Genomic DNA, 14,318 nt, shown 5'->3' on the forward strand with positions numbered 1-14,318 from the left:
TTCTGGTCTCAAGGAAAAAAAGTTAAAGGGAAAAAGCGACTGCAAGCCCCAATACAACAAGTCTGGTAAGACCTAAAAAAATAAAATCAATAAAAAATATTTGGGCTAACAGAGGGCCAGCTTCCAAATCAGAAGATAAGCCATCAGCCTGATGGTGCGGGTCTCCAACTGGGGAACAACTTCAGTTTGCACAGATCTGGCAGCAGTCTACAACAGATGCCTGGGTGCATGTAGTGGCATCGCTAGGCAATGCTTTTCCCTTCAAGAAGCATCCTCCTCAAAGGTTTTTCTGTACCAGCCTGTCTCTGGTAGAGACGAAGGCCAGGGCTTTGCAAGAAGCAGTTCAGAAATTGCTTCAGTCAGGAGTAATTATTCCAGTTCCCCCTGCACAACTAGGACAGAGTTTTTACTCCAACCTATTTCTGGTTCAGAAGCCAAATGGGTCATTTCGTCCCATTCTCAATCTCAAAATGCTGAACAAATACATTTGAGTACCTCTGTTTCACATGGAGCAGTTACGTTCCATAATCTTGGCCATGGAGCCAGGGGATTATATGGTATCCCTGTATATACAGGATGCTTACCTACATGTTCCTATAGCACTGTCACATCAATGTTCACTACCCTCCAACAGCATTTTCAGTTCCAGGCTCTACCCTTTGGGTTGACCACAGCCCCCAGAGTATTTACCAAGATTTTGGCGGTTATGGCAGCTTATCTCTACCAGCAGGGGATAAGATTTTTCACATCCCTCAACAATCTTTTAATCCTGGCACAGTCACAGGAATTGCGCCCATGTCATCTTCAGACATGTCTGCAGAAACATGGGTCGCTCATAAATTGGGCAAAATAGTCTGTAATTCAGTCACGACGGATGTCTCACTTGGGGGCTGTACTGGATTCAGGTCTGCAGAGTAATTTTACCTCGGAACAAGATATTCAAGGTTCAGTCAAGGATTCAGGACTTGCTACACAGTAAAACTGTATCCATTCACACAGCAATGCAAGTGATGGGCTTGATGGTGTCAACATTCAACATGGTGGAGTATGCACAATTCCACTCAAAACTTCTGCAGCGTCTAATTCTTGCCAAATGGAATGGATTACATCAGACTATAAACAGACTATGGTACTTTCGGTAAAAGGTCATTAGACTGGTGGCAACAGACATCCCATCTAGACAAGGGGAGACCCTTTTGGATATCCGATTGGGAGATTTGGACAAGAGACGCCAGTCTTCAGGGCTGGAGAGCAGTGTCTAGAAGATTGGGTTTCCAGGGGCAATGGACCAAAGAAGAAGGTTGCCTGCCAATAAATGTGTTGGAACGTCAGGCCATATACATGGCACCGATTGAGGCAAAGAACATTCTTCAAGGAAAACCAGTCCAGATCCGCTTGGACAACGCAACGGCAAGAGTGTACCTCAACCATCAGGGAGGAACTCTGCAACTTGCCTCCTTCATTGCTTTTTGGCTTACTGACGTGAACAGAACTTACCATCCAGCCTTGTCCACAGTATTCATTCCGGGAGTCCTAAACTGGGAAGCGAACTCTCAGTCGACACCATTTAAGCAAGCGAATGGGCTCTATACCCGGAGGTCTTCCAGACTCAAGTAAACAAATGGAGGTTGCCAGAGAGATCTCATGATGTCCCGTCTGAAAAACAAAGTGCCTGCATACAGGTCAAGAACCATGGATCCCAGAGCAATATTTGTGGATGCCTTGGCAGTAAGATGGGACTGTCATCTGGCTTATGCGTTTCCTCTGATCAACCCATTACCGAGGGTGGTGAGGAAAATAAAGCAAGGAAGGGGTGCAATGATAGTAATAGCTCCTGCTTGGCCCAGAAGGCATTGGTATACGGATCTGCAGAGAATGTCGATGGATGCTCCATTTCGGCGTCAGACCTACTGACGCAGGGTCATTGTTATCATAGACATCTGTACAGACTGTCTGATGGCGTGGCTCTTGAAACCTCTATCCTGAAGTCAAGAGTATTCTCACAGCAGGTAATTCAAACAATGCTCAGAGCAAGAGAGAAGAGTGTCTTTGTGAGGGCACTGGTATGAACCATGTAGATCCTTAAGGCACGGACTACGTCCCATGATGCATCTCCTGCAGAAAGGTCTGGCCCTAGGAAGGCTGGGACTACAATTTATTCATTAAGGTGGAATTTAGACACCACCTTAGGAAGATAACCAGATTTGGTTTTGAGACCTACATCTGAACGGGAAAAAAAAAACCCACACAAAAGGAGTGACATCATTTAATGTTGAAGGCAGAGGTAATGTAGATTCACACCAATTGAATTACATGCGTTTCTACTTTGGTAGCCACCTCCCTTTTTAAACCATCCCCAGCTGGAAGAGGATAATGGGAATTCCATTTCTTTGGATTTCCCAACTTCTTATTGGGTGTTACCCAAGCCTCTTGCATAATTTCCGTAGGCTGTTCTGACCCAGGAAATTCAGTCCTGACTGTTTTGGGACGTTTAAATAAAAAGGTGCCTCAGATTTTAACAAAGGCTCTGCTACCTCCTCTATGGATAGAATGGCTTTCATAGCACTAATTAACTTAGGTATGTCCACTGAACCAAGAACTTCATACTTGTCTCTGTATGTAGACCTGGATTGTGACGAGTCCTCAACTGAAACACGTGTAGACCATGAAGAGGTTGTTTCATGTCTATGTGATTTACTTTCCACCAGCCGTTCAGCCTGGTTTTGTTGAAAGGCTGCAGATTCCTGGACTGGTTGTGATAAACCCCAGGGGGAATGTTGCATGTAAGGTTTAATAGGGTAACCTATCCCTGGTTTATATAGGTTATAGGAGATGTCAATATCTGCTCAGCTGTACTGGATGTCTGTGCAAAAGTAGCCCATGAGGGTTCTGTGACTGCCTTTGATTATTTAGGAGGCTTTGATGAAAACTATAACAGTTTGCATGTAACACATTTTGAACCAGATCTTGAAAGGTTAACCCAGCTTTGCAAGACAAACATGAAATGAGTGTTGGTGCTGCTATGGAGAGTGTATCCTCTCCACCCTTACCTCTTAGGGATGATAAAAAAAAAAAAAAATCACACACATGTACAGTGTTAACTACAGAATTTGTGACTGAAACTTGTGAAAGTAACATACAATCCAATCCCTCCCTGCTTTGCACCAGCATTGATGATCGGAATACACAGAAACTGACAGAAATAGCAAAGTCATCAATCACACTAGCAACCAGTCACAGGTTATACTTTAATAAGCAATGTGCACATTCAACTACAGATACACTTCAAGTATATAGGAGAAACAAGCTACAAGAATCAGGGCTAGGAAGCACAATATGCACTTGGGTCAAAAACTGGTTAGATAATAGGAAGCAGCGCATTGTGGTTAATGGATCTTTTTAAACTTGGACTGAAGTGCTAAGTGGTGTGCCGCAAGGCTCAGTATTAGGACCGCTATTGTTCAATATTTTTATTAACGACCTAACAGAAGGTCTAGAGAGCATGGTGTCAATTTTTGCAGATGATACCAAACTGTGTAAGGCTATAAATACAGAGGAGGATGCAGAGTCTCTTCAGAACAACTTAGTTAAATTAGAAGCATGGGCAGCCAAATGGAGAACGCGCTTCAACACAGACAAGTGTAAGGTAATGCACTGTGGTAATAAGAACATAAATTACACCTACCTACTAAATGGGGTAAAATTAGGGGTTTCTGTACTGGAAAAGGACTTAGGTGTCCTCATAGATAGCAAGCTAAGCAGTAGTACCCAAAGTAGGACTGCAGCAAAGAAGGCTAATAAGATATTAGCATGCATAAAACGGGGTATTGATGCTAGGGACGAGAGTATTATACTCCCGTTATATAAATCACTAGTGAGGCCACACCTTGAATACGGTGTACAATTCTGGGCACCGTACTACAAAAAGGATATCCTGGAGCTTGAAAAGGTACAGAGGAGGGCAACCAAACTAATTAAGGGCATGGAGACGATGGAATACAAGGAAAGGCTTGAAAAACTAGGCATGTTTACATTGGAAAAGCGGAGACTAAGAGGAGATATGATCAACATCTACAAATATATAAGGGGACAATACACAGAGCTTGCGCGGGACCTGTTTTTGGTTAGATCAACACAGAGGACTCGTGGACACTCGCTCAGGTTAGAGGAGAGGAGATTCCGCACAATACGGCGTAAAGGCTTTTTCACGGTAAGGACAATACATGTTTGGAATTCCCTGCCCGAGGGAGTTGTAATGGCGGAATCTGTCAACACCTTTAAGAATGGGTTAGATAAATTTCTAATGGATAAGGATATCCAGGGGTATGGTGCATAGTCATGCATTATAGTTACTATAAATAGGGATAAAATGTAACGGCTGACAGCAGCATCAGTCAGAAATTTTAGTCAAATCATGCATAGGAGACCACAAATAGGTTGAACTCAATGGACAATTGTCTTTTTTCAACCTCAGATACTATGTTTTTATGTTACATTACTGTAATACATTGTATAGGACTCAATGTATTTAGTTGCACAGCGAAAGAAACAGCAGCAACGTTTAGACTCTTATGCATCAGGCACTTATCCAACTAAGTGTACTTAATGGTAGAGACTTAGTGCTGTATCATCCAGCTCAGGAGAGGGGGGATACAGGGAGACTTCACCCCGTTTCCAGGATTGATCAATACGTTAGTGAACACCGAGTAGATCCAGATGCTAATAGTGTACAAAAATGACCAGTGAACACAAACAAACCAGTCACAGCCAACTCAGTTGCAACTGGGTCCTTTTAGATACACTGCATTTCAGATGGAAGTGGGAAACTAGTCATGAACTGGGGTAGGTGCGCATCTTACTCCCCACATCAACCCCAGGGATTGCAGCCTCACATTAATCCCTGGGTCCTAGTGCTGGTGTACCAGAGGTGGCAGCCATATCAGAGACGGTTTGGTAGTCACCTTCCCAAGAACAGTGCAGCTGTGTCTGCTAAGCAGAACCAATGCCTTACCTTCTCCGTGTGCTCCAGCCACAGCCTGGTAATGTCCCCTGGACTTGCTCGTACACCCGACAGACCCACCAAGACAGCACTGTACACATGGGTAAGTGTTGTTGCGACCCAGCAACAACACTTACCCATGACTTGGAGGAAACTGGTCATGACCCAATGTTTTTCCTGTGAATAACCTGTGGACCCTGCTGGAGAAACTTATCAGTTGGCAACTATGCATGAGTAGACGGTACTTGTTCTCTATATGCCCACCCATTTGTGAGACATAAAGCATTCCTAACAATTAAGCTGGGAATACACTATTTATCTGGTAAACCATCTGTCCAATCTGTCTGGTTGGAATGAAAATCTGGTCATGTATCAACTACTTTTCCAAAACACTAATATGGAGACACATGGTCAGACAAGTTGGTTAAAACAAATAATCAACCAATTTTTATTTATTTATTTTACTAGTTTTGCCCGTTTTCCAGCGTTTGGGAGTAAATGGTTGATTGTCATTTGCGCTCATACATTACCAAATTTTTATTCCAACTAACCAGATTGGAAAGATAGCCTGCCAGATAGTTGTATAGTGTATACCTAGCTTTACTGATGGATCTATTTGCCTAAAAGGCATTACTACTAGTGCACCTCATGACTGAAGGATCCCATCACTTATTTATTGTAGGTTACTACTTAGAGGTGTGAGCATCATGTAGTATTATGAGACACAATGTTCATCACATTCTGTATCAATGTCTCTGGTTCCCAGTTAATAGATATGAAGCATTCTAAAAAAAAAAAAAAAGTGTAAAAAAAAAAAAATACAGATGTGCATGTTTGAATTTACTCACTGAGTTAACGCCAAAATTCATGCCAGTTCAGATTTATCCCAGTTTCTTATAGTGATGTGCACCGGAAATTTTTCGGGTTTTTGTTTTGCATTCGGACGCGTTTTTGCAAAACCTCCCTGAAAATTGTCGGATTCAGGTGTGTTTTGGATTCGGGTGTTTTTTCACAAAAAACACCCTCAAAAACAGCTTTAATCATAGAATTTGTGGGTCATTTTGATCCCATAATATTATTAACCTCAATAACCATAATTTACACTCATTTTCAGTCTATTCTGAACACCTCACAATATTATTTTTAGTCCTAAAATTTGCACGGAGGTCGCTGGATAGCTAAGCGACACAAGTGGCCGACACAAACACCTGGCCCATCTAGGAGGGGCAGTGCAGTGTCAGACAGGATGGCACTTCAAAAAAAATAGTCCCCAAACAGCACATGATGCAAAGAAAAAAAAGAGGCGCAATGAAGTAGCTGTGTGACTAAGCTAAGCGACACAAGTGGCCGACACAAACACCTGGCCCATCTAGGAGTGGCAGTGCAGTTTTCTAGTGAGAGGATGAGTGCTTCCATCCTCATGTGAAGCTGAACCACTAGCCATGAACATAGGCCAGGGCCCTCAGCCGTTCCTTGCCACTCCGTGTCGTAAATGGCATATTGGCAAGTTTACGCTTCTCAGACGCTTTTAATTTTGATTTTTGGGTCATTTTACTGAACTTTTGTTTTTTGGATTTTACAAGCTCTCTATGACATTGGGCATCGGCCTTGGCAGACGACGTTGATGGCCTTTCATAGTCTCGGCCATGACTAGTGGCAGCAGCTTCTGCACGAGGTGGAAGTGGATCTTGATCTTTCCCTATTTTACCCTCCACATTTTTGTTCTCCATTTTTTAATGTGTGGAATTATATGCCAGTATCAATAGCAATGGCCTACTACTATATATACTGCGCACAACTGAAATGCACCACAGGTATGGATGGATAGTATACTTGACGACACAGAGGTAGGTAGAGCAGTGGCCTTCCATACCGTACTGCTATATATACTGGTGGTCACTGGTCAGCAAAACTCTGCACTGCACTCCTATATAATACTGCTGGTCCCCAGTCCCCACAATAAAGCAGTGTGAGCACAGATATATGCAGCACACTGAGCACAGATATGGAGCGTTTTTCAGGCAGAGATCGTATAATACTGGTGGTCACTGATCAGCAAAACTCTGCACTGTACTGTACTCCTCCTATATAACACAGCTGCTCCCCAGTCCCCACAATTAAGCAATAAGCACAAATATTTGCATCAACATTAATAAACGGAGAGGACGCCAGCCACGACCTATCCCTAACATTTCCAATGCACGAGTGAAAATGGTGGCGACGCGCGGCTGCTTATATAGAATCAGAATCTCGCGAGAATCGGACAGCGGGATGATGACGTTCGGGTTAACCGAGGCATACGGGAGTATCAGAGTATGCCTCGGACCCGTGTAAAATGGGTGAAGTTCGGGGGGTTCGCTTTCCGAGGAACCGAACCCACTCATCACTAGTTTCTTATTATATATTCAAAACATGTGACATCTGTGAGCCAATAAGATGTCACTTTTCGAGCCAGTTAAAGTCAGGTAAATCCAAACCAGCAATTCTCTAATAAAAACAGTGATCAAAATCTGCTCTCAATCTGTATTTACCCTAATGCATAATTTGGGTATGTAAAAGTATGTGTGATTTCATTACTTTTTATGTAATTAGAATTGCCTGTTTTGAAGATGTTGCTCAGTGAAGCAGGGTCATAACTACATGTGTGCCAGGTGTGCCTGGCACATAGCGCAGTTGCCCTGAGGGCGCAACGGCCAGCGGCATGTAATTAGTCAAATTGACTCATTACATGCTGCCTCTGCTGTGTGCACCGTGCTGGTGAGGAGAGCAGCAGCGTTGGAGGCAGCGGAGGAGGGAGGAGGACTGGAGCCGCAGCAGTGCTATGTCATTGGTAGTGGTGCCGCTGCAGCAGTCCCCTCTCCTTCCGAATTGGCTGCCTGGTGCTGCTGTGAAGCGGTTCCTTCATCCCAGCAGCAGCAGGCAGCCAATATGAAAGGAGAAGGGACTGCTGCAGTGGCGCCTCTACCAATGACATGGCGCTGCTGCGGCTTCACACCCCCTCCCTCCTCCTCCCCTGCCTGCACTGAGGGAGCTGCCAGCATGAGGGGCCTGACTGCCGGCGGGGAGAGATGGTAAGTATCTCTCTCCATTTCTCTATCTAATCTGTCTGCCACAATGTGTAAAAAGGGGCTCTACCTGGTGTAGTGGCGCTACTGTGCAGCATCATTTGAATAATAGAGACTACTGTGCACTGTAGTATGAATTGGTATTATTTTGTGGCCACGCCCCTTCCCCATGAAGCCATGCCCCTATACATTTTTTGCACGGCGCGCACGGGGGGGGGGGGGGGTGCTAATACAGATTCTTGCACACAATGCTAATATGCCTAGTTACGGCACTGCAGTAAAGTATAGTTAATGGAGGATACATCGTCTAGTGCTTACTCATCCCAGGGAACGAACGAACAAAATTTAGGAATAGTTAATCAAACTGTTAAACAAACTTTGAACAGCTATTATCAGGAAATTTCAGCTTAAACAATTGCATTTTCTTATATACTGTCTGGCCATGGCTAAGAGTAAGGGATACACAAGCAAAACTCTTAGAGCTATGGGCTGGGGGCCTAATTCTGAGTTGATTGCAGCAGCAATTTGTTAGCAATTGGGCAAAACCATGTACACTGCAGGAGGGGCAGATATAACATGTGCAGAGAGAGTTAGATTTGGGTGGGGTGTGTTCAAACTGAAATCTAAATTGCAGTGTAAAAATAAAGCAGCCAGTATTTACCCTGCACAGAAACAAAAACCCACCCAAATCTAACTCTGCACATGTTACATTTGCCCCCCTGCAGTGCACATGATTTTGCCCAATTGCTAACAAACTTGCTGCTGCGATCAACTCAGAATTACCCCCCCTTATCCATGTTTGTGCTCTATCAAATCTGTAATCAGTAGCACTACATGCTCCCACTCTATCACCGCCCTCTATACTCTACCTGTGCTTTTGGGGTAAAAACACCATTTAACCCCGATAACACTTGAATTGAAGCAGCAGCCTCTGGAATAGCATTCCTTAACACTTATCCCGGGAAAACCACAATCTTCACGCTCTTTGATAGCCACACTGCATTGCCGTTTATCTGGATGGAGCAGAGCACACAACATGAGGACATAGGAAATATTACAATGCATAAGAAAGTTGGGAGTTCTACTGCAAGGACTAACCCTTGACAGCGCCAAATACATAATTGTCAACATTGCAAACATGTCCAAGATACATACACTGTGTAATGTTTGATGAATCAGACTTAAATTATATGTTTTCACATATAAACACTTCCATATATCTTACCACAGAGAATAAGAAAAACTAAGAATTGTACTCAATATTCAGAAAAAGAGGGATTGTTGTGAAGTTGGGATGCAGTGAAGCTGCCAGCTGACGGGATTCTGGCAGTCGAAATGCTGACAGCTGGCAATCATTTTTAGGTATAGCAGATGTGTTACGCTCTGTGGGAGGTTAGGTTTCAAGCACTATGGGGGAGAATAGTTAGGATTAGTCGGCGCGGAAGGTGACGTTAGGTTTAGGCAGCACTGATTGGATGTTAGGGTCAGGCTGTGGAAAGGGATGGTTAGTGTTGGGGTGTAGGGGAGAGATTGGGGAGGTGAGACTATTCCACTGTCAGCACTTGAACCATCAGGAAGCTGGCAATGGTATTCTGACTGCTGGCATACCATCAGCTGGGATATTACTAGTTATTTATATAGCGCACACATTCCGCAGCGCTTTACAGAGAATATTAGCTCATGCACATCAGTCCCTGCCCCAGTGGAGCTTACAACCTAGATTCCCTATCACATGTACACACAGACATTCACTAGGGTTCATTTTGTTAGGAGCCAATTAACATACCAGTATATTTTATGGATTGTGGGAGGAAACCTGAGAACCCAGAGGAAACCCACGCAAGTACGGGGAGAATATACAAACTCCACACAGTTAGGGCCATGGAAGGAATCATACCCATGACCTCAGTGCTGTGAGGCAGTAATGCTAACCATTACACCATCCGTACTGATACTGAATATATGGAGTTGGTCTTTTTTTGACACTAGGGACAATTTCCAGATACTTTTCTTTATAAAAGAGATTGCCCCCTGGAATGTCACATCAGTTGGCAACTATGCATGAGTGGGCGGTGCTTGCTCTCTATCTGCCCACCCATTTGTGTGACATTTGTACAAGAATGCATAACAGACAGTTATCCTGTGCACACACTTTACAATTATCTGGCAGGCTATCCATCCAATCTGGATGGTTGGAATGAAAATATGGCAATGTATAGGAGTAAATGTCAGTCAAACCTGGTAATTTATATGTGCTAATATCAATTAACAATTTGCTCCTGAACACAGGAAAATGCCAAAAATGGTCATTTAAACAAATGGGTTAAATTTTGGTTTTAACCAGAGTGACTATTGTGCATTTCCCAGTGTTTGGGAGTAAATAGTTGATTGTCATTTGCTCTCAGACTACAGGATTTCTATTCCAACCAGCCAGTGTTAGACAGATTGTCGGCCATATATACAGTAGTGCATACCAGAGCCATAACTAGACTTCGGTGCCCTGCGGCAGAGAGAATTAATAGCCTCCCCATTTTTCCAATGGGGACATAAGGTGCATGACAAGACTGATCCCAGAGAAAGCCCATGAGAATTTCTCTATGGTCTACTTTGCACTCAATGATCTGTTGTATTGGTGGAATGTCCTCCTTAAATGCATATACAGTCACATGGCTTGCTTGTGAAGGACTAAGGATATCTTCACCAATACACTGCTTTTCTAACCAAGTCCATGGAGTGGCACCCGTGTTTGTCCTGCACCGATTAGTGATATGCCATTTGCACAAGCAAGCCATGTGTGACTAATAATCAAAAATTATGTATACATACACTGTATACCTATACACACACACTTTACTAAACTGCCATACCCAGGATTCAAACCTATATCCTGTTGAATTCTAATCAAACCACCTACCCTTTGAGCTATTTGATCCTGCATAAAAATGTATTAACAGTATATGAAGCCATTGGCACTGTGTGTGTAAAAAAAAAAAAAACCCACCCCCCAGATCAGCATTGCAACTGAGCAGATCCATGCAGAGTGCAGCCACACACACTACATAGATCTGTTTAGCCACAATGCTGATTATTTTCATAAAGTACAAGGTGAGCTTTAACTAGAATTCTCTAGCTTAGAATTATCTGCCTTTCTAGGTAAGGGCAAATCGCTCAATAGACTGACTGCAATGCCACAGGCAATAGGTTTGAATCCTGGACAGTGTCACTGAATAACAAAGAAATCTTAAGTTGAATTCATGAATGTTGTATAGGTATTAGCGACAGAAGGGGTCAGGGTTGGAGACATGGGCGGTCAGGGGAATGCTAGGCTTCAAAAAATGGGGGAGGCTGAAAGTAAAAGTAATAACAGATAATTGTCAAGTGCCACCAACAGCGCCCCCTACCCTGCAGCACTATGTGCTGTGCACCCTCCGCACACCCCTAGTTACGGCTCTGGGCATACCCAGCTTTACTGATGGATCTATGTGCCTGGAAGGCTTTATTACCCATGTACATTATGACTGAAGATTCCAATAAATGATTATATGTTACTACAGGTTGAGTATCCCATATCCATATATTCCGAAATACGGAATATTCCGAAATACGGACTTTTTTGAGTGAGAGTGAGATAGTGAAACCTTTGTTTTTTGATGGCTCAATGTACACAAACTTTGTTTAATACATAAAGTTATTAAAAATATTGTATTAAATGACCTTTAGGCTTTGTGTATAAGGTGTATATGAAACCTAAATGAATTGTGTGAATGTAGACACACTTTGTTTAATGCACAAAGTTATAAAAAATATTGTCTAAAATGACCTTCAGGCTGTGTGTATAAGGTGTATATGTAACATAAATGCATTCTGTGCTTAGATTTAGGTCCCATCTCCTTGATATCTCTTTATGGTATGCAATTATTCCAAAATACGGAAAAATCCGATATCCAAAATACCTCTTGTCCCAAGCATTTTGGATAAGGGAGACTCAACCTGTATTAAAGTTGGATGCACTCTAATATTTTCTGTCCAATCTAGCCAAATGAAATGGATTTAACCAATTTATCTGAATGACCATTTTTGTATGTTTTCCAGTGTTTGGGAGCAAATGGTCAATTGTCATTTGCTGCCACATATTAACAGATTTGTTTCAACTAGAAAAGATTGGACAGATAAACTAAGTGTGGATCCAGTTTAAGAGGTGTGAGCATCATAACTTTAAGGACTTGTGAGTAACTATACAGCAGCTAAGTACCTTGTGACTTGGAGAAGAAACACCAGTTAACCCCGGGAATGCTGGAGTCGAAGCAACAATTCCTCTTCTTACATTCCGCAGCACTTATTGTGGGGTAGCCACAATCCCTTCTGCTGTATGGTTCCACGTTACATTGTTTATGACTTGCTGTTGATGCAGTAAGGAAATATCCAGACGTTACAGCAGCTTAATGTTTCTTTTTAATAAACTAGGGCAATTTTGCTAGATCACAGGGCAATTTAACTAGATCACAGGGCAATTTAGTTTCTTTGGTCAACTGTTTGGGTTCACCTGTGTTAAAATCAGTGTATCATTTTGTTTAGGAATAGCTAACAAAACAGTTGAACAAACTTTGAACAGCTGATAACAGGAAATTTCAACTTAGACAGTGGCATTTCCTTATATACTGTCTGGCCATGGCCAAGAATAAGGGATACACAAACAAAACTTAGAGCTATGGACCTTATCCATGTTTGTGACCCATCAAATCTAATCAATAGCACTACATGCTCCCACTCTACCATTGCCCTCTATACTCTACCTGTGCTTTTGGGGTAAAAACACCATTTTACTCCAGGAACACTTGAATTGAAGCAGCAGCCTCTGGAAAAGCATTCCTTAGCACTTATCCCAGGAAATCCACAATCTTCACGCTCTTGGATGTCCACGTTACATTGCCATTTATCTGGATGGAGCAGAGCACACATCAGGACACAGGAAATATTACAATGCATAACAAAGTTGGGAGTTCTACTGCAAGGACTAACCCTTGACAGTGCCAAATACATAATTGGCAACATTGCAAACATGTCCAAGATACATAGACAATGTGCAATGTTTGATGAATCAGACTTAAATTATATGTTTTCACATGTAAATACTTCCATATATCTTACCACAGAGAATAAGAAAAAAATACTAAGAATTGTACTCAATATTCAGAAAGAGTGATTGTTGTGCGGTTGGGATGCAGTGAAGATGCCTGCTGTCGGGATTCCAGCAGGTGGATTGCCGACAGTTGGCAATCCATTTTTAGGTATAGCAGATGGGTTAAGCTTAGATGTCAGCCATGGGGCTAGGGTTAGGCACCATTGTGGGAGGTTAGGTTTTAAGCACTATGGGGGGGATGGTTAGCATTAGGCTGCACGGAAGGTGACATTTGGTTTAGGCACCACCGATAGGATGTTATTGTCAGGCCCAAAGAGGGAAGGCTACGAAAAGGCATAGTTAATGTTAGGGTGTAGTGGAGAGAGGGAACAGTCTTAAATCCCCACTGTCAGCACTTGAACTACCAGGATGCTTGCAATAGTATTCTGGACTGCTGGCATTCCATCAGCTGGGATATACTGAGTAAATGGAGTTGGTCAATTTTTTGTTTTTAATTTTTAAAACTAGGGACAATTTCCAGATACTTTTCTTTATAACGGAGATTGCCCCCTGGAACTTCCCATCAGTTGGCAACTATGCATGAGTGGGTGGTGCTTGCTCTCTATCTGCCCACCCATTTGGGTGGGATCATAAAAGAAAGCATAACAGACAGTTATACTGGGCATACACTACACAATTATCTGGCAGGCTATCTGTCAAAGTCAGAAAAATATCCCTATACACGCTGCCATATTTGCACCTCACGCTGGTCCGCGCTGCGCATGCGTGCGCTTTCCCGTGATAGCGCATACCCGCTGATGCGTGCACCCGCTCGCATCGGTATGCGTATTTACGGTAAAGAGTATGTAGTCGTAGCGTGCGACCCAATCGTTACATATTTTCACAATTAATGTAGTTTGTAGACCATGATCCCTTTGATAGATTCTGAAAGTTTGGTTAATATGGAATGTCCCTGAACGGAGGAATCCCTCTTTGTATTGTGCTAAGGGCCTAACAGGAATCATACAGCAGTGTTTGGTACCCATCGGAAGAGTATTTAAATAGCAATATTCCGGTGTTGGTTTGGAGCGTATTAATCGCTCGTGCGGATAGTTATGGACATAAGAAGTTTATG

The 14,318-nt window shown here is 42.8% G+C and overlaps 1 protein-coding gene across 3 annotated transcripts in view; it reads right to left on the reverse strand.

Annotated features, from left to right (window-relative positions):
* LOC135050133 (integumentary mucin C.1-like) overlaps positions 1-14,318 on the reverse strand; it is a 61,300-nt gene that overhangs the window by 30,796 nt on the left and 16,186 nt on the right. For 2 of the 3 annotated variants that reach the window (XM_063956313.1, XM_063956311.1), the window contains exons 3-5: positions 12,858-13,001; positions 12,317-12,463; positions 8,934-9,077 (exon numbers count right to left, since the gene is read on the reverse strand). In XM_063956313.1, the coding sequence (XP_063812383.1) occupies positions 8,934-9,077; positions 12,317-12,463; positions 12,858-13,001 (435 nt within the window). The remainder of the gene's footprint in view (positions 1-8,933; positions 9,078-12,316; positions 12,464-12,857; positions 13,002-14,318) is intronic. The other variant, XM_063956312.1, reaches the window with a different exon arrangement.

Source organism: Pseudophryne corroboree, chromosome 2 (assembly GCF_028390025.1).
Source record: "Pseudophryne corroboree isolate aPseCor3 chromosome 2, aPseCor3.hap2, whole genome shotgun sequence".
Classification (NCBI taxonomy): Eukaryota; Metazoa; Chordata; class Amphibia; order Anura; family Myobatrachidae; genus Pseudophryne; species Pseudophryne corroboree.